This window comes from Chroicocephalus ridibundus, chromosome 8 (genome assembly GCF_963924245.1).
Source record: "Chroicocephalus ridibundus chromosome 8, bChrRid1.1, whole genome shotgun sequence".
NCBI lineage: Eukaryota > Metazoa > Chordata > Aves > Charadriiformes > Laridae > Chroicocephalus > Chroicocephalus ridibundus.
In genome coordinates, this window is record NC_086291.1 from 53,923,202 (window position 1) to 53,949,653 (window position 26,452).

The 26,452-nt window shown below is 44.0% G+C and overlaps 1 protein-coding gene across 8 annotated transcripts in view; it reads right to left on the minus strand.

Annotated features, from left to right (window-relative positions):
- The window catches only part of SDK1 (sidekick cell adhesion molecule 1), a 411,549-nt gene that overhangs the window by 66,397 nt on the left and 318,700 nt on the right, over positions 1 to 26,452 (minus strand). For all 8 annotated transcript variants that reach the window (XM_063343255.1, XM_063343252.1, XM_063343253.1 and 5 more), the window contains exons 24-30: positions 22,070 to 22,179; positions 19,608 to 19,758; positions 17,463 to 17,700; positions 11,544 to 11,659; positions 11,089 to 11,278; positions 8,614 to 8,712; positions 245 to 439 (exon numbers count right to left, since the gene is read on the minus strand). In XM_063343255.1, coding sequence (XP_063199325.1) covers positions 245 to 439; positions 8,614 to 8,712; positions 11,089 to 11,278; positions 11,544 to 11,659; positions 17,463 to 17,700; positions 19,608 to 19,758; positions 22,070 to 22,179 — 1,099 coding nt within the window. The remainder of the gene's footprint in view (positions 1 to 244; positions 440 to 8,613; positions 8,713 to 11,088; positions 11,279 to 11,543; positions 11,660 to 17,462; positions 17,701 to 19,607; positions 19,759 to 22,069; positions 22,180 to 26,452) is intronic.

The following is a 26,452-nucleotide window of genomic DNA, read 5'->3' on the forward strand; positions in this document are numbered from 1 at the left end:
ATAGCAGCTGATGGAAAAATCAATCTCCAGCAGCCCGGCAGGTTGGAAGAACTGTGTCTCATAAAAGTCTGTCTTGCTCACCAGCTTTCTCAAATCATGAGGTTGCAACGGTTTGGGGCAGGTTTATGGGGTGAGAAGGAGGAGGTGTACAGGCTCTAGCCTGTTATTAAAATTCCCCTAAGCGCTGCACAGGCTCCAAGGCACGCAACAGAAAAGTACCTCAACCCGTGGCTGCAAGCGTTACCTCTTTTTTCTGTTGTGATCACAGTGGCTTCCAGAGGCTCCCCCCAGCCCTGCCTGGTCTTGGCAGATGTCCGAAAGATGTACGCTGACTCAGGGGCGAGATCTGTAGCGGTAAACTGCCTGACTGTTGAGCCAACCTCCACCGTCGTGAACTTGTTCGGGCTGCTGCTGGCCAGACGGTAGGCAATCTGGTACCCTGAAATCGCAGCGTCAACAAGAGAGAGGAGAAAAAAGGTTAGGAGTTTTTTCTAGCTGGGGGAAAAAAAAAAAAGCACCAAAACTATTAATTTATCAAATTACTTGTTTATCTGAGACCAGAACGAAGTAATTTATTTCTTTTAGTGCCATAAAACTCTGCTATAAGCAGCCCTCCCCCAGCCAGACGCCGTACCTTACGAGGGCAATCACACACAGTGGAAAAGACAAGGGTCTGCTGAACGTTATCTGCCGTGACACTGATTTCACCTTCCACCCTTTACACCAACAAGACACAAAACCAGTTTAATCTTTCCTGAGCATACCGGCACCTTTTTGGAAAGGCAAAAGAACAGAACCTGGGCAATTAGTCTCTCCTGGGTGAGGCAGCTCAAGACAGCGCTGCCTGTTTCAGCTTTCCACCCCCATGCGCTCACACGCTCTTCTGCCCTCTCACGACTTCAGCGTTGGCTCAGACTAAATGTTCTTCAGCTGCAGAGCAGCTGGGGTTGCCCAAACCATGCAGAGCCTTCACACCGCCCAAGTCAAAGCTTGCTCCTGCTTTTTGCACTTGCCTTTTTCTCAGCTCTCCCTCTCCCTTGTAACTGTACAGCGAGTGCCAGAACTGCCGGTAAAAGCATCCTCCTTCTGTCATTCAACGTTGCTGCCCTTGCCCACAGCCCGAGGAAGAAGCCTGCAAGCTGTGAGGTCCTGCTTCAACCATGCGGCACTTAATAATCAATTTTGTTGATGCCTGTAAGTGATAACCCCCATTCCAACCTGCCTGGCAATTAGGAGTTCGCAGTTTAGCCTGCATTATTAATGACCCAGCTGTGCAAAGGAGGGTTTCCAGAGCTCTCACGCACCACTAGCAACAACTGTCCCCCAAAGAGGATCTGCCAAATGTTCCAATCCATTCTGCAAACCCAGCGATTGAATCAGGCTCTCACTTCTGGAGCTCGACGGTAACTTTCAGTCCAGCTGCTGACTTCCAAAATCAATTAATACCAGAACTGGTGGGGCTTTATCGCCCAGGCTCCGTACAGTTGTCTGGTTAAACGCTTCATGGAGTTACACAGGGCAGAGGGCAGCCAACAAATCCAAATCAAACCAGCTGAAAACAAAGGAGTCGTGACACGATTCTGCCAACCCTCTGCTCATCTTCCGAATGACACAGGGGTCTGCAGCACCTGAGACCATCTCTTTCGCTTGGAATTAGTATCCCAGCTAGAGTTTGAACTCCCAGCCCATTTTGGCTGTAACAAGGACAAGGGGAGCCAAACCTGGCGCGCTTCATTCGTGAAGGTCAGTGCGTGAAAACGGAGGTTTTCTCCTTACCTGTGGCTATTAGACAAAATCAATGACATTTATTTCCCTCTGAATACGCAACAATTGCCACATGCCCACTCACAGACAAGGCACAGAGCTCCTGCACTCCCTTGACCGAATGCCACACTTGCGCGTGGCGCACGCTGTCCCAAACAGTGGAATTTAATTGGGATACAGATGGTATTAATTTTGGTGCGCTGACTCTCACAGCGCCGTTGACGACGCACCGGCCTTTCCTTGTCCTTCTTTCCTTCGGCAGCTGCGAGGGGATGTGGGGCAACAGCCATGGCTGCCTCACGGGGAACAAATTCAAGTCCGCAGACACCTCCATGAGCAACGTGGCTTTTCCGAGCAGATGTGGCTTTGGCCGGAGCTCCCGCAGGCTGCGGTTACAGACAGGTTTGGGCAGAGCCGATTCCCCGCGGTGCCTTCAGGCGCTCCGAGCAGCCACCTTTGGAAATGGGCATCCGCGGCAAAAGGCTGCCAGCGCCCAGGCTCACCTCGTGCTGCCGGGGACCCCCCCACACGGAACATGCCCGGTGGGTCGGGAGTGTTCCTACGGCAGCGTTTTCACAGCCGGGTGGATGGCATTAGACTGCTAGATAAAACGTGGCCTGATTTTTCAGAGCCCTGAGCATGCTTAGACCCCAGCGAAGCCTTACGCTTTGAAGGTTTTTCATTTTCCCACCTGCAAACTACCTCCTTTTATCCACGGCACCAGCTCCCCCATTACCGGTCCAATATATTTCACCAAAGTATTTCTGTATCTTTAGTCTTGTAGTATTTTGATCTTTTTAAAAGTCTACAGAAAGCCAGCTAGCGATGGGGAGAAGGAATGGATACGCTGCGATCCTCTTTTGTTTATACCGATGTGAAGAACGCGTGAGTGAAAACCCCGGCACAGGATCTCAGTAAGGGGGAAAAACAGTCAAAGAAAAGCACTGGGGAAATTTTTACAGCAGCAGGAAAGATGAAGGAAGAAGCAACTAAGATGGTTAAAGAAGTTTGATAAAGGGACATGAGACGTAAAGAATAAGACCTGGAGGGAAACAGAGAATATTAAAAGAATAGAAAAGTTGATTTATCTGGTTATTAAAAGATAAGCATGATATCTGGGACACATCCTTGTCGAGCAATTTCCTCTCTTTTCTAAACCTTTGTAAAATATACAGTAGTAGTTAAAATGTAAGGAGGGAATAGAAAGATAACTATTTACCGCTAAATGGTAGTACTCATGCTGGAAAGCCAATTACAAACACGCTCAGATTAGGCAAAGGAACCCGTACATATCTAGGCCATTATAATAACTTACACAAGAGTGGTTCCTTGGCTAGTGTAAAAACTAATTTAGCCACGAGAAAGAAGAAATCACTTGTCACAGCCTGTCTCTCTGACAGGCTCCACAAACTGCCTTTCAATGCATCCCCGTGAAAAACAGTATCAGCCTTCACTGTCCTCTCCTGCAACTGCCGTGTTGGCTGAAACATCTATTTTCCTGGATATCTCCGGCAGAGTTTACACACAACCAGAGCCGTCACCTTTACAGATTTCCTCAGACACTCAACACTTCCCTCGGTCTGATTCAAAGGGGCACATCCCACCTCTGCACCTGGGCTCAGCTCGCTCTTACTGCTGCCTACGGCCCACCTGGGAGATACCCAGCATCTTCATTTTGATTCCCTACATCACCTTCTCCTACTGGGCAGTTTGGGACAGCCAGGATATGTACTGGCATAAAAAGCATCGTTCTTCTTTTCTTCTGAGTGACACAGACAATGCACTATTTAAACCACAGCTTGGATAATAATTAGGGCTAACACAAGATCAGAAAGATAAAATTATTAGGTTGATGAATTTCGGCAAGAAGGGATGGGAGAAGACAGGAAATGTTAAGTGAAATCAAACGAGGCGAATCAATAGAGGTAAATGGAAAGTGTTCAAATAGAAATTAATGCATGCTTGAGGGCTATAAGAAGCAATAACTGCAATTGATGCAGTGGAGGAGTAAGGAAGCGTCCTTCCCTTTCTAGATTACAACAGTAAGATGTTGCAGATAGATTAAAAAAAAAAGAAAGGTTATGAATGAAAGTAAAAATCTTTAAAAGGTGTTCAGAGCAAACTTTTTTGGGAAAGGAATATCTTCCACAATATGAAGCATCCGGATAGTCAATAAGAAGAATTCATATTGTTTTCTTAATTATTTTTTTTTTTGCGTATAGCATTAGATCCCGAATCTCTTCTGCTACTGGGACTTCAGCGCTTCACCGTGCCGAAACAGCATCAAAAAAAATCCCTGAAAGATCAACTCGCCAGGAGTTTATTTATTCATTGAAACTATGCTAATTTTTGCATTAGCGTCTTTTTAAGTATTTCTTGCACAACTGCGAGCCGTTTCATGAGCTACGCTTTCTGAACTCAATAAACGGCAACAGTCTGAACCGCCCGTTAAATGTTAGGTCATCGCCACACAACCAGTGGATTCCCCAAAGCAAACAGGCAGGAAGATGACAACGCACCATGAATATAAAAAAGCTTTCAAGCTCATCACCACACAAAGCCCTTCAGAACTGACAGCACCCGTTCACGCAGGCCGCGGTGCAGCAGAGATACAAACACTTATTAATTTGTCACAGAACTTAGGGAAAGCCAAACGGTATCGGGAGGTTACGGTCTGCCTACTGGAGCAGCAATCCAGTTTGTTGGTTTTACTGCTTATCTGTTTAAGGGCCAGCGGGTGTGCAAATGGAGCCTAGGATCAAAATCGGAATTTGCAAACATGGATTACATTCAATTTTGGTTCTAATTCTCAGTGGAGTTCTTACAGTCTTTTGCAATAAGCTTCAGGTAAACGCTAAATACAAGGATACCATGAGGAACACTAACCAGGGCCTGCAAGGATGCGGGTTGAGCTCTTGTTTCCAGGGGAAGCTCCTAGCCAGAAGCACACACGTGCGCATTAACGCATCATTTTTCTTTAACGGTATTTGAAGGTACTACGTTGGGTGGTAGCTAAATGGAGTGCAGAAGAGAAGACAGAGTGAAGCCTCAGATGGTTCCCGTAACATTCCCAAAAGGAGAAACGGAAATATCTAGCAGTCTTCCACAGTAAAATATTTAAACAAACCAGTGGTTTTCCCTCTTGGTGCCTGCCAGTATTTCATCCTGCTAATCTCTCTCTGAAATGCTAGAACATGTTTTGATATAGATTACAAAAATGTTAGCTGCAAAGGTGCTTGTATACTCAGAGGACAAAGCCAGCAGAGCCGGAACATTAGTTCAAAGGCTCTGAACATAAGTTGCTCTTGCAAAGCAAGTATTTTTTCTTTCCAGCCCCACTAGTGAATAGAAGGGCACCGCGCAAAATTATGTTAACTTATTTTTTCCAACAGCTCTACATCAGGGCACTTGACTGTGGGGGTTACAACGGTGTTTTGAAAGTTCGTTACAGTAATGAGGTTTAAGAGGTGTACAGGGACAGAGGTGTACAGGGACAGAGGTGTACAACAACCTTGCAACCTCTGCTTGGAATGCTACACATTGGTTTTTATCTATTTTTGAAGGAGTCCTCACTTCTTAGGAAGGATCACAGAAGTACCCGGCATGAGTAATTTTTACTTTTTCTCTCTGACATTGGCAGCTAACTACTTCCTCCACGAACCTCAATGTTTCTACTATAAAAAAAACAATAAAGGAGTGAGAACTGTTGAATAAAGACAATGAACTTCAAAGAGATGGACTGGGGGAATTGGAAGGTAAGGTCCCCTGGGAAAGAATTCTAAGGGAAAAGAGAATTCAGGCTAGCTGACAGTTTTAAAAGAGACCAAAAAAAAGGTACAACTATCCCAATGCAGACAAAAGATGTTAAGAGGCCAATACGTTTGCATTCAGAGCTCACTAATGACCTGAAAATCAAAACTGAATTGGACAAAAAGTTGAAATGGGACCGTGTCTCAGGGAGTGTATAAATAGACAGCACAAACGTGTAGGACAAAATCAGAACGGCTGAAGTGCAAAGAGGGTTGTAACTTCAAGGGCATCAAAGGTAATGGGAAAGATTTTCTAAATACATTAGAAATCCGAGAGACAGAAAGAGGATGGGTCAACTACCGGCAAGAAGAGAGGAGCACAAGTCGGGTGAGACAGAAAAGAGCGGAAGGCTGATACCTCCATTGCTTCGTTTTCTCACAGAAAAAACCTTGATGCTGACTAGATACTTAACAGAAATTAAAACCGACAACAATGTAAGTAGGGGATGTAGGCAAGAATAGAGAGCAGGTTAACGAATATTTAGTTAAGCTAGATGTAATTGTGTCAGAAAGGCCTGATGGAATTTGCCCTGTGGCGCTTATACAACTAGCTGGAGCCATCTCCAAATAATTCGTGACTACCTTCAAGACGTTGTGGAGGACAGGTGACATCCCAGCATATTACAGAAGGGCAAACAGAGTACCCCATCTTTTAAAATGGGGAAAGAAAAAACAGGAAATATGGACAAATCAAGCTAAAGTTCAATACCCAGAAAGATCCTGGGGGGGGGGGGGGGGGAAGTCAATATATAAGCATCCATGAGGATAATAAAGTGCCAAGGAACAGCCAATATGAATTTGTCTGGAGCAAATAATAAATATCAAATAATCTATTTTCCATTTTGACAGTGTAATTGGCCAGGTGGGAAGAGTAGATATGATCCACATTGACTTTAAGAAAGGCTTTAATATGGTTGCACACAGCCCTGTCCAAAGCAAACAAGAGAAACAGAATCTAAGAAAAATACTGCACATTTTGACTCGAATACTTAGAAAACATACTCAAAATGTTATCAGTAGTTTGCTAACAAACTGGGAGAACATACTAAGTAAGGTCTCATGAGAATAAGTCGTGAACGTGGTTCTGTTCAATATTTTCATTAATGATCTTGGCTGCGGGAATTGCCAGTCTACTTGCAAATTTAAAAAATAAAACCAAATCGTGAGTGGCTGCGAGCCCTTTAGAGGACGAGAGTGTAATTTAAAGTGATCTTGATAATGAGGAGAGATGGTCTGGAATCAGTAAGACGAAATTCAATAAAGGCACCTGCGAATTGTCACACTTACAAAGAAAAAGCCCAATGCGCTTATAAAAGAGGGACTGAGCGACCTGGAAGCGTACCGCAGAAAAAGGGTAGGAATTAATAGTGGGTCGTAGACCTACGTAGTTACACCAGTGTTGGTAAGCGCCAAGTCAGGGCAGTATCACGTATCCTGGGATGTGTTACTGGGAATGGACTACGCAAGACATCGGAGACACCACTCTACATGCTAAACATGCCAGGCATTCTTTACGGGTCACCCTCCCCCCTTCCTTCCAACCCTGCATTTGTACGATTTTATCATCAACACAGAGGCAACGAGGAGGAACGAACCAAGAAGGGGATGCCAAAGCACCGTGCAAAGATGAAATAAAAGAGAGTTCCTACTCCACCGAGCTTGCAACTTCAGCAAATAAGGCTGACAAAGTGCAGCAACGTGAGACATCGGAACACAGTCGGGAGAGCAAAATCTCTTTTGTACTTTCTCATCATTTCTACCGAATGATTTTTTTTTTTCTCCTTAACCACATCCTGTGATTCAAATCCCAGTCTCTACCGAGAGCAAGTTCCAGGACACACAGTTCCTTAAAGAAAGCAACAAATCAAACCCACAAGACAACCTGGAAGAGACGCTTCCTTGAGCTGCAGAGAAACCCTGCGTGGATCTGTCTGGCAGCGAACCGCTGCCAAGCTCCACACAGACTCTCGGGCTCAGAAAATCCCTGCAGCGGCTGCCTTTGGATCCCATTTGGCGTTTCCCTACATCTTCAGGCATCAGGATCACTTTGGGAAACTACACATCTGAGCCAACATTTTGAGTTCTTGATACAAGATTTAAACCCAACGCAAGGTCGGTCCTTTATTTAAAGGGATGCCACCAACGCAGCAGCATTTGAAGTAGGCACCCAACAGCGAAGCCTTTAGGAAATACTGCTAAAAGACCACACTCAAGCCTGAACGATGGCAGTGAAATTAGAAGCAGAAAAGCCTGGCAGACTGAGAACTAAACAAAAACCCAAAGCTTTTGCTTCTGTTTTCAGAACTGAGAGACAAATCTTTACTCGCCAGCTCGAACTACTATAAAATGTGTTTAACATCAGCAGAGAACACAAAATTGCCGGGTAACTATTAGCTACTTTAATTTCAGAGGCGAGAACGGATTCTTTCGCTGTGAAAGTCTTCACGTTTTAAGTGCAAGTAGCAGCTGGTGTACGTATTGCAAAGGCAACCCAACAGCTACGAGAGCAGGAAGGTAAGGTTTTTCACAAATTCCTGTCGTGCCTTGCTGCCTCTATTTCCCTTGACTAAAAGCCAAATGTGAGTTAACTCTTTGCGACCTGTCAGAAAGTATTATCCAAAGGAAGCAATAAAATGGAAGCACACGTGAAACGGAAATGTTGGGCATGGCTAGCAAAGGCGAGTGTGGGCAAGGAGGGGAAAATCCAGCTCTCCCCTGCTGCGGCTCTACAGGCACGCTGCCCAGCAGCCAGGCGGGTCACCATCCCAAATGCAGATGGGAAGAGAGATGACAATCCAAACGGAGTGCCACGAATGGCATGTAATTCTGGCTCAGGAAAACACACGCCATGGAGCCAGCCGCCTCACCGCAGGGTACCATGTCTCTCACCTGACACCAATATATTTTCTTTTTTTAGCTATGAATTTCCTTACGTGTGGCTTCTAATCCGACGTGCAAGGGGAAGGACAACCCAACAGCCAGAGCTCGCTCTGGTCTCCAGCCCTCTTCTCCCAGCCCTGGGTTTGCTGCTCCTTCTTACCCAGAATAATTCCATTGGGCTCCTCCGGCGGCTGCCAAACAATCCGTACGGACGTCAGCCTCACCTCGGGGAACACCAGCCTCACGGGCGGCCCGGGGGCTGGAAAGAAAACCAGAGATCATGCTAGCAAGCATTGCATGTCAGAGGAATTACAAGTTCTTTGCTCACCTTACACAGGGCAGCCCAAGCTGTATCTCACCGGTAATCAGTAGATGGTTGGGAGGGCCTACGTACACGTGTAATACAAATTTATTATGAGGAATCCTGTCCAGAACCAAATGTCTTCACCATGGACACCAAAACACGACACAGAACCAATGCACCCTACGGTGTTTTATCACACCTGTGAAATGGGTTGAGCGGGATGCTCTGACCTCTGCCAGCGTTACCTCTCCGCAGCGCAGCAGGAGTCCCTGCCGCACCACCGCTCCATAACGGCTTACGGGCTGTGAAACGAGTCACCCAGCTGCCTTTACAGAGAGTTATGTGTCAGCTTAATCTGCTTCACACCTGTTAGAATTGAATAATAACTCCTCTCTCCGCGTCATCCGCGCCAGCTTTGAACTGCCTTCCGATTTCACATGTGCATTTTAAACACTCAGGTCTGAGCAGGAGAACCGGAGGCAGGTGAGATGCACATTAATACAGATGGCTGGTGGCTGCACTGACCATCCCAGGTTCACAAGGTGAGGAGATGCTAATTCATACATTAGCATCTGCAAAATTTCCCCTTCAGCACAAATTCCACCTGCATTACCCCTGATGATACTTTTAATTAAGTCGAGCCCAGAGGAGACACAACATATTTATGTCAGGGGTATGGAGATGGAAGAACAATTTGTATCATTTGCCAACACGCACTTAAGGAGGGAACTGCTATAATGGGGTTATCTAAAACAAACAGTTTTAAATATTTCTCATTATAGTCTGATATGTACATTTCAGTGAGTGCTTTTCCTCTCCCCGCAGAGTTCTGCTAACAGGAATTGCTCTTTGTTTCCTTTCAAAGAAAAGCCAAGTCCCCACACAGGCAGTGTGCTGGGAAAACGGTTAAAAAAAATGTCAGGGAACTGCTGTCCCCGTTCCCGTCCCCGTATGCTCTTACTCCTTCCTGCACTCCATAGCAAATGACTTGTTAAGCCAGAAGTCTGAGTGTGTTCTCAGCCCAACGTTAATGAAGTTGCTTCTAGAAACCAATGTTTACTCCATTACTGTTGAAAAGATTTTGATGAAAAAAAGAGAGACTTTGTTGTTGTTGTTGTTCATCTTCATCGGGAACAATAAACAGAAGCCTCTCACACTGATGTTAACCTTAACTTAATACTGAGAAGGCAAGGAATCACAGAATCATAGTATGGTTTGGGTTGGAAGGCACCTTAAAGCCCACCCAGTGGCACCCCCTGCCCTGGGCAGGGACACCTCCCACCAGCCCAGGTTGCTCCAAGCCCCGTCCAACCTGGCCTTGAACCCCTCCAGGGATGGGGCAGCCACAGCTTCTCTGGGCAACCTGGGCCAGGGGCTCACCGCCCTCACAGCAAAGAATTTCTTCCTGAGATCTCATCTCAATCTCGCCTCTTTCAGTTTAAAACCCTTTCCCCTCATCCCATGGCTCCCCTCCCTGCTCCAGAGTCCCTCCCCAGCTTTCCTGGAGCCCCTTTAGGGACTGGCAGGGGCTGGAAGGTCTCCCCGGAGCCTTCTCTTCTCCAGGCTGAACCCCCCCAGCTCTCTCAGCCTGTCAGAAACTGAAAAATAACTTTAGCATCTGTGAAGCCAAAAACATGTTAAGAGCTGAACTAAATTTCCGTAAAACCCCCTCGTCAGGAATGCTCCCACCACAGCGACCTGCGCCGGCAGCACCAGGGCCAGGAGCTCCCTTGGGTTCTTTCAACACAGCAAACTGCCCTCGGGAGCCCCTGAGCTCATGGGAAGCGCTGGAGGCAGTTGCAAAAGCAAGCTGGTATGACCATCTTCCAGGGTCAATGCCTTATTCTTTTCAGAAAAAAATAATTAAAACGGATAACTGAAATTGCAATTTCCGATCTTTCCTTCAGACCAATCAGACCCAGATTTGCTTATTGCTTTCAATTGCAGTACTCTTATTTTATTTTTTTTTAAAGAGCATGATTGAACTGCAATAGGAATTTATAATTGGACTCGAAATTGTCTTCAATAGAAATTGTCTACATCGAGCTTCGGAACACTGTTCTTGAAGATGTTTTCCTCTTCAACAGCAGCAGAGAAAGAAGAAATGGCGAACTCTGGTTTTCTGTGGTCTTGCCAAATCCTCAGCCCCTGACTGATGGAATAGTGCTGAGTTATACTAGGGAGGGAACCAGTCCTTTGCGTTCAAAGTTGCAAAAAACCCTAACAAATAGCCTTAGTTTGGGTTTTTGTCTACAGTTCTATCACTAAGAGAAAGCGGTGTTAAAAGGTTGGATCAAATAAGATACTTATTTTGGAAATCTGTAAACTTACCATCATCCTTGGTTCTTTCAATGACCGGAGGAGAGCTGGGGACCCCATCTCCGATACGAGTGAATGCCAACACCTGGATCTCATAGAGCACGTATTTCCGCAAGCCAGAGAGCAGGAAAGACTGAGTGTGGTTACCTCGTACTATTTGGCTCTTGGGTTCCGAGTCAAAATCTTTTGCTTTGAAAAGTATCTGCAGAATAAATGAAAGACAGAAAGAAAAAGATTGTTACACGAGGACTGAAAAGAGGCATTTTAGATTCCTCCTTTTCACAAAACATAAAATGAGATTATATTCATCAATCACCCTTTTCAAAACCAGCACACTTCCTATATCTTCCCTGTCTGACTTAGGAACAGTATAAACATCCAGCAGATGAATAATAAACAACAAATGCAAAAAACATATGGAGGTGATGCATTAAAGATCAAGTAAGCACAAAACTCCAGTTGCATACCTTGTAACCCAGGATGAGACCGTTCTGCTCGGGCTCAGGGACCGCGGTCCACGTCAGGAGGATCTGGGTTGAACTCACAGCTTCAGCAGAGACGTTCTCAGGAGGAGCCGAGGGAACTGGAATCACACGGCGTTACCAAAAAGCAGAAACAGGTAAGTCATACCAGATCATTTTGCTCCATCTCCCAATCTGCTTGGGATAGTTCCAAATTCCCCTAGAAAAGCATTCAAATCCAAGAGAACTGGAATAGGCTCTAGACAATCCCGTCTTCTCTTGATTCATTCTACATCATCTTTATATTTCAGCCTGTTTCACAACTTCTCGCCATCTCATCTCAGAAATCACAATGGGTGCAAAGAGCTAAACATTTAATACTAATCAGTGCCTACAGATAGTATATATAGACAGGTATGAATAAATTTCAAGTTCTCTATATTTGTAGTCATTAGAATCAAGTTTAAATTGCTGGGCTTCTGCAGAAGTCTATCTCCTAGTATTTCTTTCCTATGCATTTTATTTCCCTATGCCAAAAGCTAGAAATCTTGATGAACGGGAGTTTATCTTAGGGTACGATCTGTTCTAACAAGAAGTTTTGCGCCGCCCTGGCTTTCTATATTATCTGAAAGGAAATTATAGCATCTTGTCTAGAGTTAGCAATAATTTCAAGCACTGGATTGCACTCCCAGTTCAGTGAGAAGTTCTTTAACCTCTAAGACTTTTGATTATGTGACAGTGCTCAGCATTTGTAATACATCAATTATAGACAGATACATTAACGCAAGGTGTATTTTCAGGGACTGATACAGTGTAAATGAAAGATATGCCTATTTCATTTATGTCGCAAAATTGGCTCTTATGAAACTAGAAACATCATTAGAACTGATGGCACAGGAACACTGTAATTTTCTCTGACTCGAGAGAAGAGCAAACTTGCATTTTCTCATGCCATTAAAACACTAACCGCCGCAGAACAACCACACAACTGCGAGCTTTTGTGGACAAGCTTAATAGCATGCCGTGTTACACAAGCAGAATTTGAGGCTGTTTTTAAGAGTTCACATTTTACGCTGCCCTTTTGCATTTTCTGTTGGTGTTTTATTTTCTTTTTTTCCCTGTGGCATTTCCAGCGTCTGAAGGGTACAATCTTTCCTAAGGCATGATACACCTGTCAGGCCTCGAGAGAACATTTCACCGAGTTGTGTTACACAAGCGCTTATGGACAGTGAGGCTTGATTAGGTCCTGAATGCATCACAAAAAGGAGCACAAATCTCTGCCAAAAAGTAACGCTTTCCTGGCTGTCCGAATGAAAGAACAGATCTGCTGTTTCGAAGGCGAGCTCCTGAAGCTCCTAGCAACACGAACGAGATAATGAGTATGACACCAGAATTAATATAAATTGGAAAAAAAAAAAGCCCAACCAAAAACGCATCGCCCCCCACCCTTGTGCACTCAAGGTTAACCGCAGAGAGAGTCATTTCTGAAACAATTTCCCTGTTACCAATTATTTGGGACACGAGAAACAGAGCACCATCTCACAACACGGCAGCAGACAAAAATCCAATTTTTTTTCCCCTCCAACGCTGAAGTGCCTTTTTTTTAAAAAAAATCTTCTCCTAGATTTATCCCCCACAAGGATATAATTATGTTAAAGGAAAATAGATTGCCAGGAGCCATGAATGTCTTTGGATAGCTGCCATAACTTTATCGGTAGATCTTCACAAAGACCTACTCCCACATGAATCACTTCTGGAGAGAGAAAGGGTGGAGGTGGGTCGCAGGAAACCAGAATGCGTAGAGGAAAGCAGCCTTTTCCAGCCACATTTATTTTTATTTTATCTGGTTTGAAGCCTTTCAAGAGAGCAAAAAAAAAAAAAAAAAAAGTTTCTTTATTATTTTACAAATATTTCTTTTCCTCTTTGATCGGCAGCCACGAGAGTTCCCGAACCGACAAAGGCTGGAGGCTGTGCCCGGGCTGGCCCCGCGTGCACCAACTGCTTTGAGGTGTGTGTGGGATCCCGCTGCTGGCGGGGGGGGGACTCGAAAGCTAACAAAGGAGAGAATGGGCTATCTGAAGATTTATTAGATTTTATAGATTATTTAGACTCCTCTTAATTCCCAGCGACAGCCAGAGCAGCTAAATGTCCCCTCTCCCTGGAAAGGAATCCGAGCCCAATGCCTAAATGGCAAAAATACTCGCGTTCATTGAGCGCGCTTCAATTCTCCCGTTCTCATACTGGTTTTGAGTTTTTTATTCTAATACGGACGTATGAACACAGCACCTGCAACCGATATTGTGGATCTTATCGTTGCCAGTCTTTTATCAAGTAAGAGACTTTGCTCGACCCTTTAAGAACAAATTGAAACATAACCTTCATTTCTCCGACCCCTCTCCTCTCTCAGGATATCCTGATTCAAAGAAATTATAGTTTGCTAAGACTAATTAGTGGCTTAAGAGAGATCCCTCTTTCCCCTGCAAGCTCCCTTCTCTAACGCTGGTTTCCTCAACTGTTGCACTGAAGACTTTGTTCTAAGCTCCAAAGCCGAGTTCTCATTAGTAACCCCCAAGAACAGTACAGAAGCCAAGCAACAGCGTCCAAAAGATTCTCAGGGCTTTAACGAAACGAACCGGAAACACTGCAACTAAACGATGAGCTAATCCAGCAAACTGCCAGCCGCACCGTGTACTTTAAAAGATCAAACGAAGGAAATTAGCGAGTTACTGGCACTTTGCACTGGAACTTCAATGAGAACTCAAGTTTTTAAGGTTATCTCTGTTGGCATCGAAGATCGTGCATCCTCTTTCTACATCTGACATAGCTGTATTTGATATACAGCAAATGATGTTGTTTTATGTCTCTAACTGGGCCAAAAGCAGCTTTTAATAAGCTAGCTTGTATTCCGGCTTTCTAAGAAAGCTGGATAGTGGGATGCGGCGGTTCTCTCCACTTTTGCAGCTCATTTTAGCTGAACATCCATTAGTGTTTTTTGAAAGTACAAATTAAGCTGGTATACGGTACATCTGACGTCAATTAAGGAGTGCAAATTTAGAGCAAGGTTCGTGGCAAAAGTAGCATAGCTGCAGTACACAACCATTTTGCCTATAAAATTAGATACCGCAGGCCAAATTCTCAGCCTGTATAAACTGACGAATCGCTGCAGTGACATTGGACCGCATCTGAATTATCAAGCGATGCTTTATCACGCCGCAGTAACTGCTTCATGAAGGTCAGCCTCTGAAACATCAAGAGATTGATCCTTGCCATAGATACGTGACCGTGCTTCTACCGGGGCTGGTTTTGTAAGACAAGTGTACGCATCCACGTAGCTGAATATTAGGAGCCCCGAAAATATTAAGGCACTGGGTTAGGTGCATTTGAGATGAACTGTTTGAAAATAAGAGAGTCTGTATCTACAAGGAAGCCGCCCTGTCAAGGTTGTTCTAACACATTAGAGGTCTTCGCATTTTCTTGCTTTCTCTGTGTTGTACCTACTATTGTTGCCAATTTATTGAGTGGAAACTGAGCTCATAACTCTGCAGTTATTTTACGCTGTAAAACTTAATGAGTTATATGATTTCTAACAATATAAAAACATCTTGGATTGATAAAACTTGTCCTGTTTAAAAATCCTAATTCACCTCCCTCCCTCAGCTGCTTGCGACCTTATCCCAGATTTTCATTTTAGGTTTGCCCAACTGTTTTTCAAGCCTGGGCTACCAAAAGCTACAGCATTATTTATTCTCTCATGGTTTCATTGGTTTCAAGACGTGCGCTCAGCTGTTAGTGGTATGATCCTAGAATGAACAGAAGTGCTCAAGTCCAGCTTTATTTTGGACTCCCGTGGCCGCACTCTCAGTAGGTACCATGAGCTGATTTAGTGCCCGGGCTCTAATTCCTTCGGCTCCTTGGATGGTGTAAAACACGGAACCCTGAGTTCTGCCAATGAACCGCCACACGATCCTGGCCAAGCCACCTGTGGCCAGCTGTGAGGGGTGTTTCCAATCTGCAGCACCAGGGAAAACTCTGTATCCACAAAACGGAAAAAGAAATATTTAGGACACCTGCTTTTAAATACTTTGAAAACATAAGCAATAAATAGAATTCTCCTCACAGTTCAGAAGACAGACCTAAACATGCTTTGACCTTTCTCTCTCTGTCTTTAGGTATCTTTTATTTGCATTTTAACCCCATTTGTCTGTGCATACGGGTTAATTGCAGAGTGCCTGAAGCTCTCTCACGCAGCCTGACGCTACGCCAGCGCTTCTTGTGTATTCTAAATCTAAGAAGATACAGCCACAAGTCTGAGCCCTGACTCGCTCTATTCAAGAAATCAGATGTTAGTATCAAAGAAAACACATGAAAAAAAACAAATGAGTCCTTATGGCCTAGATCACAGCTTTGTGTTATTTTGATCCCGGTTTCTGTGTGCCTCCTACAATCAGTTTCAAGTCAACCTTCTTTTAATACTCCAAGAGAAAATGCCAAACACACACGTAACCTCTGATCTTTAGATGCTGAGCAAGAGCACTATAATCCTAAGGTTTTATGAAATCACTTAATCTTAGTATTTACTACGTTTCAAAAGAAGCGTTTGAAGAGCAACGGAAAGGAGAAAGTGGAGAATGCGGTATCTTTTTATTATGACACAGAGCCCTTCAAAACTATTCTGTCTGGGTCATGCTATCTCTAACTCCAGCACAAGCACGCCTTGTTTAAAGTACCTCTGGCAACGGCTTTCCAATTACTACTTCCCAAAAAGCAACACTTTAATGGAGGGCGATGACTTTGTTTAGCCTTCTCCTGGGCTAGTTCAAAGGCGAGTTATCTGAAGCAGCAGACCAAATCCGGCCGCGCTTCCCACCACGCAACGCTGCGCGGTACAGAGCGCACAGACATGCAAATGTGTGTCTGTAAGCGCAGGGTACGCACAGGACTGAACTCCAACAAAAAAATTTACGACGCAAAACAGGAAAAAAGAACAAGAAAAAAATACCAGTGTTGAACCTTACATAAATACAGCTCGCGAAGAACTTTCGTTATTAAGCTTTTAAACCATATATGTCATCCATTCTGTTATTCACTTGCAATATCAATTTTAATTTATCAGGTGCACGTAGGGTAGCTTTGGAAATAGGTTTTGTGGAAGTGAACAGCTAGAGAGCAGCTTTTCAAGATCCGTCTTCACTGTTGTTCCTAAACTAACGATAATTTCCTCGTGCCCGAGATTGAGAGCTTGCTTCTGACGCGCGGAGTCTCTGTGCTGGTATGGACAATTCAGTACCCGTGCTCCGGGTCTATGTGCAGGTCATGTCTACATAGCCTCCTGCACGCAATTTGAGAAGGCAGTTTTGAAAACGGGTCGTCAAAAGCTCAGGTAATTATTTTATTTCTATATGGGTAATCAGCTCTCGAAAATGACTTGTGGCTTTTTAGAACTATTTGGTGCTTGAAATTAAATTTCAGATAAACACAACTGTGAGAAAATCCGCCCGAGCCCGGAAGCAGCCAGGGAAAGGGGGCGAATGAGGGGCGATGGGGAACTGGGGTGGGGAGGATGCCCAAGAGACCTGCTCAGCCCCAGAAGGTTGCATGCAGCTTCTCCTTGTGCTGCCGTACTGCAGCCAAACAGGGACAGGGATGGGGAGAGGTTGTTTTGTTTGCTTTAAATGACCAACCTGCAGGTTTATACATCAAAAGAGGGTAGGAATACAACAAATAACCGACTCCCTCAAACATCTATATGTCTTTTCGCCTTCGGTGCCTCTAGAGATTGTGTTTTTTTCATTCATTTTAGATTTAATGGATCAAACAAGCAAAAAACCAAAAACCCAAACACCAAACAAAACCCTGAACAAAAAGGCAGAAAATGCTGAAGTTCTTGGATGTGTCCGTCCCAGCGGACACGGTGCTTTGACTTACCCGACTCCCGTGTGCGACCTCGCACTACTTCGCTCCACGGTCCTGCCCCGATGGCATTGAAAGCCTGGATCTGCAGCTCGTACTCCGTCCACTCCTCCAGATCTTCAATGGTGTACTCTCTTTCCAGTCGGTCATTAATAACCTTCACCAGGGTGGGAGACTGCACGTCTACACGCCAGAACTTGATCCTGTACCCCACCGACTCTGGATTGCCATTATACTGCGTGTCGGGGAGGGGCTGGCAAACGACACAAAGCAAAGCACAATATTCCTCTACAGAAGACATAGCCAGGGCTTTCCAAACTATATATCAAGGTTGTCCGAATTCATATAAGGCCGTACGAAGGCAAAAAAGACCAAGAGGCTGATTTTCTGTTTTATGCATGTTTCACGATCTCCACATTTCTGTGTTGCTTGAAATTTTCTTTTAACTTTTACCTTAATTTTGAACCAAACTGATATGCTCCCAGAACTATGCCATTAGCTGTGGGTGTATCAACGGAGATGATATGAATACAATATATTTCAGAGCTTTGTGATTAATTATGGAAATGAATGATAAATTGCTGAAGCATGTGACAAATTCATTTATCGTACATTTTTTACTTTCTTTACTGACTCTCTGCCTACTCATTTATCAGCAGAGATTTATTCCAGTATTCTAACTCCCCAAGCAATTTCAGAGATTAAAATATGAAATAATTAGCCTACTTCAGGAAGTTTAGAGTTTTTTCCCCCTAAAACTAACTCCATGATGCCACGGATGGCATCACGGTTCGTTTCTGAAGCACTGGGAAAGTTTGATACGCATTAGCATTTCACAGCTTAGAAGACGGTATCCCGCAGGCAAGCAGGGCTAGAAATGTGACCCTTGTTCTGTAGGAAGGAAGGAATTCCCAGCTCCCAGGGGGACACAGGTTCACCTGCAGGTCTCGAACAAAGAGATTAAACACTTTCCAATACTGACGTTATTAAGCATGAAAAAGGTATATTGGGTCATTTTTAGCTGGGGCTGGTGCTCCTCTTGAACCCCGCGCAGTTGGACTCATGAACAACAGGCTTCCAGGCAGCACAGCGAGGGAACACAACCTTAAAGATGTTTTAAAGTCTCTTAAAGCAGCCCTGAGTTAATTTTGATGGAGGATATATAGGTCTGGATATAGTAGCAAAGGTTTAACAACGTGGGCATGTTATTCACACGGTAAAGCCACGAGCGAGTTTTGGGGGTCTTATCAAATGAACTGCCATGTTTTTTCTAGGGATAGTGATGCGGCACCTGCAAGTGCGATGGCTTGGTCTTTCATGGTTCAGAATTAAGCGCAGCGTCCCATTGAGAAACTGGAATCATTCCTTTTTGATGGGAGAAAAACTCTCCTGTTTCTAGCTTGATTTTGACTTCCAGCCATAATGAGTTTATGCATGGAAAAGCTAACATTTGGGCAAAAGGAAACCTGTGCTTCATCAACTTCACACCACAGTAACCCCAGTGGAAAATTCTGCCTAACGGGGGAGAAGAAAAACCATTCTGGAGCCGGTTAATTGCCAAATAAATCCCAACGTGGCAACTCCGCAGGTAACGGAGACAGTCAAAGGGGCACAACAATGTCATCAATCACCGCATCTTCGCAATTAATCATTTCTTTCCACTTTTTATCACGTAACTCCACACCCTTTCACACAAATATAATCTTCCTACAGGAGTGCAATGTGCAAACTTTGTGCTGCCTTTGAAGCACAGCTGTTCGGGACCCGCGGGATGGTTGCCAATGGCCGGTGTGAACCTTCTGGGGATGGTTTTGTACAAAGCAAACAACTGAGCCCTAGGAAACTGCACATTGGCTCAAGTATTATATTCCCGTCCCACACGTTGACCCAGGCTGTGGAACTAGAGGGTCTGAAAAGCCAAGGTTTTACACACAGGCATATATTCCCCTGATGAAGTGGCAGAAGTGGTGTCAGTAGGCAATTTAAGTGATTAATAAGGCACTTAAGGTAAGTCTCAGATTTCCGACTATTCTGAAAAGGGAAATAATTTTGCTGTTTTTCCTCATGCCGAATGCAAGGAAAAGGCGTTCCTGAGCGCTGGCCTGACCCCCCGGGGAAGCAGCCGCATCCCAAATCCTCCCATCCCCGCTGGCGGCTCACCACCCATCGCAGCCACAGGCTGGTCTCGCTGGCCGTGCGCACGGTGACGCTGCCGGGGGCGACGTCCGGGGGGGCCTGCAGCGTCTGGATGACACGGGAGGGCTGGCTGAGCGGGCTGGCGCCCACCACGTTCACCTGCCGCATCCGGAACCTGGAGGGGAGGAAAGATGGGGCACGTGTTGGAACAGCTCAGCGAATGGTACCTCTCTTTTCAGAACAGGGAAAAGATGGAAAAATACAAATTAGGTCCTTCTAAACGTTCCGCAAAGGTCGTTGCATGCAGGTCCCCTTTGTATTCGCTGCTTTATGGTAACCGCTTTCAGATCCTCTCAGGTATTAAAAAAAATGAAAATGAGATTAGCTTAGAGTCTATTAGAAACTTAGGTATTTGTGTGAGAAATTTATGTTAATTATACCAAGTCTGATGAGCTTATGCTAACAGTAAGTGATTTTCTCTTGCGATGCTTGTACAATACATCCAGAAAGGTATTAAAATATCAAACTTCGGATATTCTCATTCCCTGTCAATATAAAAAATAGGCTAGTGATAACATTTCCCCTCAATTACTGGTTGAAAGAAGCTGATTTTCCCCTGTGCTGCATTTTCAGCCTTCCTGCACAAGAAAGATTAAGTTATTTAATATGGATATGCGTCTTTAAAAAATACCCTGTCTGCTCAAAACCATCTCTTCCACAATAGAAATCCCTATTGGGTCACAAGAGATTTAGAGAAATCTTTTTTCAGGAAGCACAAAATAATTAAGACGTGCTGTACATTTCGGATACTCTCGCCCGTCACAAGCAATTAGAGGCATCCAGCACTTGAACATAAATATATGACCTGTTCATACTAAACACTTAATTTTTGGACCTGATGACCGAGCTTGGAAAAAGGGTGAGCCAGTCAACACAGCAGTGTTTATTTATCTGCTCTGATCTCCCTAGAAAATGCATTGAAGGAAACACATTAAACAAATACTGTCCTTGATTTCACTCTCAAACTTTGGCACAAAATACAGAAAAGAAGCTGGCCGCTAATGATGCGGTCAGATAATTAGCTCTCATGATGTATTTCCTCAGTGGGCAACGACTAAAGCTGACCAGAGGACCGCAAATCCATTTAGCAACAACTTTCTAGGTTTTCAAAAATTATCTAAAATTGCTCTACACCGACACAAAACCCCCAAAAAGCTCATATCTGTGTACGCATGAATGAAAAAAAAAAACCCAACCAAACAAAAACTGCTAGGCAAAATTCCAGGGGCTGCTTTAGTCTACAAATTATGACGAAAAAAGATCAGAGGAGAACTGGAAGCGTGAACGGTTCCAGATCCAACCAGCACAGCTGCCCCTGCCGGGGTGCAGGTCTGTCTTATTTTGCACGGACGCTGAGCACCGAACTCTGGTACAACCCACGCCTCACTCTTCACGCCTCTGCCTCGTTCAGCTTTAAGGATTCACCTTTAGGAGAGAAAAATCTTCTCACCCAAAGATAATTTTCCTAAACCTCTGCACCAGAAAGCTCTGCTTGAGTTCAGAATTTTTCAGAGAGCTTTTAGTAAAACGTTTAGCTCTTGAGGATGAGGTGGAAACCGCTCCAGTGGAGAGTTTGTCAGAAATTCAGTATGTTCCTAGGCTTCTAAAGGAAAAAAATTAGTGTACCGGTACTGAATTAGTTGTAAATTCTATGAGCTTTACTTGGTTACACCTACTACTAGCTCACAACAGTGCCTGGGTTGGCTAAAAGGCCCTTCAAGCCAAGGCAAAAGGGACAAGTTTTTAGCAATTGATTTAACACTTGCCACTGTATCTCCTTGCAGCCAGCCTTTACATTGGCAAGCTATTTCATGAAAGTAGTTTTCATTAGGATCGAGTACCTCAAATTCTTAAATCTTGTCTATACCAAAGCAACGCATCACTTGAACTGAATTGATTTAAAAATCAATGGCGTTTAACTGGGGTGCACCCATAGCGTAGGCTCACTTCAATCAGTTTAAGCATTGCATATATCTATTAAGCTTAACTTGGTAAATTCTTATAAACAAAGGTTTCGTCTAACTGGTGGTGCTACCAAATTGAGCTAAATCAATAAAACGATGTTTAAACTGATGTAAATATGTAATTACAAGTCTGCACCAGCTTAACTACAATTGATTTGTCGCTGACTGGTGTTACGCTGGTGCACCCTTTAGAGGAGGGAAGTCGCCGGACAGCAGTTGCTCATAAAAGCATTTCACTGTGCACTTGGATTTCCATTTAAATGTTACAAACTGTACTGTACGTAAATTAGAATTAACAATACCAGACATGTAATTTTAAGTATAAACTGTGAAAACAGAGAACCTTTTCCCTTTTGTTCGGATTATAAAACACAGGCAGCTGTTTCTGATTAGGAAACCTGTTCCACGCTGCTCTTTACTGATTTTTTTTCCATGCTGTAGCTAATTACCTGCTGTTCTTACCTGTAGTGAGTGTAAGGAGTAAGGTTCGGTACCTCCAGCATCTGAGCATCAGGTTCATTCTCCACCTCACGAAGACTCACCCACTCTTCTTCTTCACCCAGTACACCAACCTGCACATGGGAAAGGTAAGAAGGAGCACAAAGCAGACTATACATAGAGAGTTCTTCATATATACGTATGAAGAATTATACATATAACCTCTTTTGCGATGTGTGTCGTCACCGCAGTGGAAGGACTAATGCTTTTAAATACATATTATCAAGTGAATATTCACTTTTATGTGACAAGGCACTAGTTATTTGCAAAGCGACAACACAGCCCAAGTTAGCCAACTTTCCTTGTACCTATTGGGACTTTGCTGGGATCCTCTGATAAGATCTGTTCCAGAAAAATGCCATGAGAGCGCTAATACCCTGTCCAATCTCGCTGCCACAATACAAAAGTATCAAGTAGTAATATAACAAAATGAAAAATAGCCTTGATGATAACTCGCAGGAACGGATGCATACCAAGTAAGTCTCAACGGAGGCAAAAAGCCACAGAAATGAAGACAGAGAAACAAGAACAAAGTCAATGAACAAACGTGTTTTAACCTCATCTGCTGGTCTGCACTTAGACCAGGCTTTTCCACGTGCAATCCTTTGTATTAATTAATCACATAGTCTCTTGGCTACGGCAGTGTTAGAAGAGACAAAATGGTGATGAGAATTGAGAGCGTCACTTGCCATACAGCTTTCTGGAGATTAAAATGAAGATGAATCAGGACTTAAAAGGAAGTCAACAAGAGATGATCATGATGGAAAGGCCAGAGTCTGGCCTGGGACTCTGGAAGAGGGCAGCATCAGGAGGCAGGGCTGTGTAAGAGCCACAGGAGTGTGGAAAAAGAGACAGAAGAGAGGTGGTAGATGGCTGGGCTTCGCTTTGGAGATTCACTAGTGCCGAGCCCCAGATGATATTGGCCAAGACTCCCCGATATAATTCCCTAGCACTGTGCACTGCTACTCGGGTGTTTCGACCCTACCACGAAGGGCAGCACCTGCACTCCAATTCCCTCACCCAACCCTGGCACCCACAGTCGCGGCTGAGGGCTACGTGAGGGTAGACAGTCAGCTGTTCCCTTCAGTGTCTATTTACAGACTTAATATCCACGAAGAAGCTTAATCCTTTTTCAACCTACTGACACTACCTACTCGTACAGACTGCCGTGGCAACAAATTCCAGAAGCTCCCGATCCACTGTGTAAAGAGCTATTTCCTTTAATCTTTTTTAAACAGATCCCTCACGAGTTCTGTGTACTAGTTACAGCCATAGACACCGTCAAAGCACTCGATAGGCAATGTAGCCCAACGTATCTCGCATATCCCGAGTACTTCAAATAGAAAATTAAGTTTCGTTCACTCCTTTTTTTTTTTCCCCTTCAGGAGAAGCGGCCTGATTTATTTATAGATGTTTTAGTTCTTTGCTCACCCAGGAGTTGATGTGCTGCATATTTATGTTTGTGCATGAAGAAATGACACGAGGAAAATTAGGCCAAAGAAATAAGTTCTGCATTGCACCGTGAGAAGGCAGCGCCGGGATCTTCCTAGCAGAGGACTGCTTTCATGGAGGGATGGGCTTGCACAAGTCTTGACAGGCCTTTCGGTCTTGTTGGTTATCAAGGGCAGTGCCAGACACCAAACAACACACAAAACAGATGTCAGTGAAGATTATGGGCCTTTCCAAATTCCCAGTCCCAACTGCGCTCCAGAAATTTTAGTAAAGTCCATGGATGCAGAAGCCTCAAGGAAACGAGTCGAGACAGGCCTGCTTGCTACAAGAGCACGGCCCTAAACTCAACCCAGAGAACAAAGAGATGATAAAGACTAAAGAAAAAACCCAAACCCTACATAAACAAAGAAAGGAAGACAGGGTTGATTTCAGTCAAGGAAACATAGAACAGTTTTTATGAAAAGCGTTTTTGATTAATACAGTAGAAAGCCTATGGTAAATGCTTATTTTTGCAAAACTCCTTGCTCTTAACAGCATCACCTCGCAGTGCTGCAGTAATTGTGTAGCAACAATTCATAGTGCTTTGGAGGCTGCAAATAATCTCCAGTGGTGAGTTAGTCGTCTTTTTGTATTGGAAGAACAGTAAGAGCTTTTTAAAATATTTCTTGCATAGCAAAAAAAAAGAAAAAAAAAAGGAAAAAAGAGACCACAGGTTTCAATCGTTACGCAGCAGCAGGCAGGTCATTAATACACATTAAGGACCACATGGTCCAGACCCAGAGGCCCACAGAGCTGTGAACAATTGACATTGACTCAAGCTTGAGAGGTGTCCAAAACCCCCCGCCTGCTTTGCAGATAGACGTTTACCAGCTGGCTACAAAGGTGGAAATATTAAGGATCTTTTACTGATTGAGAAGCAGCAAAAGGTTCTATATGCCCGGGGCTATGGCAAGCCCCTCGAAAGCTATCCCAGGAGATGGCTTTCTGGTTTTGAGTCCTCTTCCCTGCTAGGAATGATGGGTTCAGCCTACGAGGAATGGCAGTTGCCAACCAAGCTGGGCACGTTGGTTGTACCCAAGCTCAGGAACCAGCTGGTAAACAGGTGGCCACTACCTGTATTGGAAGGTGGGGACCCTGGGCAAACGGCAGCACAGAGAGTCCCAATTAACCACTTTTGGACTAATTTTCTGCTGAAAGGCAGTGATAGAGAGGCAGCAGAAAAAATAGCAGCCACAGGCATAGTTCCGTGCTTCAGCAAAACATTTTAAGAAAAAGAGATCAGGAACTTGCTTTAGTTAGAATAACACCTTGTAATGTTCCCAGGATCTGGTGCCAGGAGAAACTAACTCAAAGGGTTACATCTTCTACTGAAATCAGTAGTATCATTTAAGTGTGCTTCTGTTGTGGGGAGTTTTTCCAAAGCAAGAGGACTGAAGGGTGACTGGCTACGGGATAGCTTGGTGAACAGCCTGGGGTCTTCTGCGTGACCTCTGAACTCGTGTGGCCAAGCAATTCGAGGTCGCTGCTACTCAAAACGAGTGTCACTTATTTAGCAATAATCTCACAAATGAGTCTTGGAAGAGAACCGTCAGTGATGGACTTCGATATTTTTAACTTCCACAAGATCTATAGTAGATTCCAAGTTTCAGGCTCTTGAAGGAAAAGGAAATTATCTTTGCTGAAACACTCTGATGTCAGATCAGAGGAAACGTATGAGTTTCAAGCATCAGAGTACAAAGGGATTCCCACGGGGCAAAAAGAACCACGGGCAGTGGTAAGGATAAAAGAGTCCTTTGAGGGGCAAGAGAGTCCACCATGAGCCGCTCTGCATAAAATAAATTTGGAGGCTTCTTTCTTGTAGCTGTTTTTTGGATAACACAGTACGCAAACTTCAGACAAGGAGGATGTTTGTTGACAGATGCACACATATTTTTGTGTGCATTGTTTTAGGAGGCAGATGAGAACACCAACTGCTTTTCTGTTACCGTCGGCATAAAAACTCCTTAAGAAATGCCTTCTGCATCTTAACAGTTCTCCAGTTCTCCGTACAATAGGGCCATAAGCCCCAGGAGGCCCCAGGCTGCCACAATAAAAACACCTATGTCCACCGAGACACTCCACATAATTCTCGATAACGATCAGCCATCACAAGTCAGCACATATTCATTCCCATCTCTCAGCTGTTCCCAAGGCATTACATTCAATAAAAGGGCATATTCATTTATTATTACAGAAATGAGACAGTATAAACCAATATTGGAAGTGATGTCAGAACCCTTTACTTCTCTATGCATTAGTTTCTCCATTTCTAAAACGGAAAGCATTACATATTTTATAAAATGACTTAACATTTTCTGAGGGAATGCACTATTCTGTGCAAAGTTGCAGAATTTTGACTTAAAAGAAACCAAAAATAATTAAAATTTGGAATGAAAAAAGTCATTTGCTGTGATATTTTGTATAAGACAGCAATGCTTGCAAAATTTTGAACAGTTAGGAAGTACTAACTGCAGGAAAGGAAAACACAATGTTTCTGCACATTAGAGAGGCACCCTGTGTTCTACTATAGTTCAAGATATGTCAGAGTTTTCATTATAGAGGTCCATAACTCACACATTTGAAATCGCTTTGGGAGAAATTTGGTTCACAGGATGTCAGCCTGGGTGCAATCTTTTTTCTTACAAAATCCTTAAATCGATTCAGCCATTTTTGATTTAAAGATTGGCAAAAGCATAAAATTGTCAGAGTTTCAGACACTTTATTTACCAGCTCCGAAGTAAAAATGACACCAAGAGAATCACCTCGTACAATGGATGAATCCTATCTGGGTCACTGACTTAACCCACAAAACCAGATAAATTCATGGTTAAAGTTACGACATCTTTCCCAACTCAG